General features: G+C 44.5%; 1 protein-coding gene across 1 annotated transcript; it reads left to right on the top strand.

Annotated features, from left to right (window-relative positions):
- The first annotated feature begins 1,083 nt into the window (after nt 1-1,083).
- On the top strand, nt 1,084-1,962 carry LOC140396861 (stathmin-1-A-like). Its single transcript, XM_072485651.1, has one exon. The coding sequence runs from the start codon at nt 1,178-1,180 to the stop codon at nt 1,610-1,612; it is 435 nt and encodes a 144-aa protein (XP_072341752.1). The 5' UTR covers nt 1,084-1,177; the 3' UTR covers nt 1,613-1,962.
- The last annotated feature ends 221 nt before the right edge of the window (nt 1,963-2,183 follow it).

The raw sequence follows: 2,183 nt of genomic DNA, 5'->3' as shown, positions 1-2,183 counted from the left end.
AGTTCCAGGCACCCACTACCTTCTGTGTAAAAAAACTTGCCTCGTACATCTACTCTAAACCTTGCCCCTCGCACCTTAAACCTATGCCCCCCAGTAATTGACCCCTCTATCCTGGGGAAAAACCTCTGACTATCGACTCTGTCTATGCCCCTCATAATTTTGTAGACCTCTATCAGGTCGCCCCTCAACCTCCGTCATTCCAGTGAGAACAAACCGAGTTTATTCAACCGCTCCTCATAGCTAATGCCCTCCATACCAGGCAATATTCTGGTAAATCTCTTCTGCACCCTCTCTAAAGCCTCCACATCCTTCTGGTAGTGTGGCGACCTGAATTGAACACTATATTCCAAGTGTGGCCTAACTAAGGTTCTATACAGCTGCAACAGGACTTGCCAATTCTTATACTCTTACCCACACTTGTATAATAGGTTGGCCAGTGTGGAACCGACCGACAGGTGAGTGTAGGTGAGGTTCTACCGGTACAAGTATAAATAATTGTTGTAAAATAAATGTTGTTTACTTTTAATCACTCCTCACTCCCCAAGCCTTATTAAAAAATTAACCCTGCATCTCTCACCATTTGAGAAATATTCTGCCAATCTGTTTTTTTCTCGACCAAAGTCAATCTGCGGGATTCTCCATCGGCGAGATCCTTCACCCCCACGGCATTGTGTTTCCCGACGGCATGGGCTGGACCACAAAAGGAAACCCCATTGGTTGGCTGCAGGAACAGAGAATCCTGCTGCTGGCGGGGCACTCTGTGCTGGAAAACAGAGAATCAGGTGGGCTCTGTGGGCCCTGAAGCGAAAAACATCTTTACTCCACCCACAAGTATTGTGGCTGTCGTCTGCTTGAAACTATTCGTTCTCTGGATCCGCTGGGTATTCTTATTGAATGTTCACAGGCACATATGAAAGATATGGGTATTAATTTGTATGTCTGCAATAACCCCAAAGCACACAATATATTATTACTTTTGAAACTAAATGATACGTTTTAATTTGTTCAGGAAAAACACAGATGCCTAATAAGTGGAAGGAAGGTTTTCTTGTTGTTAATAAGAAACAAAAGAATGCGGAGCGCGGGAGACAAAGGGAACGAATGAGAGGAGCGAGGGATCTGTTCACATTTGGATAGCATTCAACACCTGAAAGTTCACAACCTGTCTTGTTACACAATGGCATTGGCATCAGCTGATATCCAGGTGAAAGAATTGGACAAGCGATCTTCTGGCCAGGCTTTAGAGTTGATCCTGAGCCCACCTGCAGCTGAAGCTATTCCGGAGTTTCCCCTCTCTCCTCCAAAGAAAAGGGACCTTTCGTTGGAAGAAATCCAGCGCAAACATGAATCTGCAGAAATCAGGCGAAAGTCACATGAAGCTGAAGTGCTAAAGCAGTTGGCTGAAAAGCATGAAAAGAAAGTGCTTCAGAAAGCTATTGAAGAAAGCAATAATTTCAGAAAAATGGCAGAGGAGAAACTGACCACCAAAATGGAAGCTAATAAAGAGAATCGTGAAGCTCAACTAGCAGCCAAACTGGAGCGCCTACGTGAGAAGGAAAAGTGGATGGAAGAAGTCCGAAAGAGCAAAGAGAAGAAAGAAAGTGAAGACTAACACATCCTCCCTTTTTTGTTTGGAATTTGACGGTTTTCAAACATCCAAAGATGTGTTTTTTTAAATGGCCAGTGTGTGTTAATAGGAACTCCAATTTGTAATAATACTGTTAAGTGTACAATTACAAGCCAAAAGCTGACTAGAGGGAAACTTGTATTTTGTATGCTTTCCACCTTTTTTGTAAGCATCCTTCGTGGGTCCCCCATCCCATGTAGATATATGGAGCTCCTGCATTTTTTTTCTACAAAGTAGTGACTTCAATGGGATTGCTGGTTTGGTTATTCCTTTTTGTGAAATGTGTAATTTCCAGCATGCTTTACTGATGTGTTACATGTCTAGTAACTGTGTAGCACGGCAGCACGGTAGCACAGTGGTTAGCACAGTTGCTTCACAGCTCCAGGGTCCCAGGTTCGATTCCCGGCTGGGTCACTGTCTGCGCGGAGTCTGCACGTTCTCCCCGTGTCTGCGTGGGTTTCCTCCGGGTGCTCTGGTTTCCTCCCACAGTCCAAAGATGTGCAGGTTAGGTGGATTGGCCATGCTAAATTGCCCTTAGAGACCAAAAAGGTTAGGA

Source organism: Scyliorhinus torazame, chromosome 20 (assembly GCF_047496885.1).
Source record: "Scyliorhinus torazame isolate Kashiwa2021f chromosome 20, sScyTor2.1, whole genome shotgun sequence".
NCBI lineage: Eukaryota > Metazoa > Chordata > Chondrichthyes > Carcharhiniformes > Scyliorhinidae > Scyliorhinus > Scyliorhinus torazame.
Note: the sequence above shows the minus strand (reverse complement) of the source record. Positions and strands in the feature narration are given on the sequence as shown.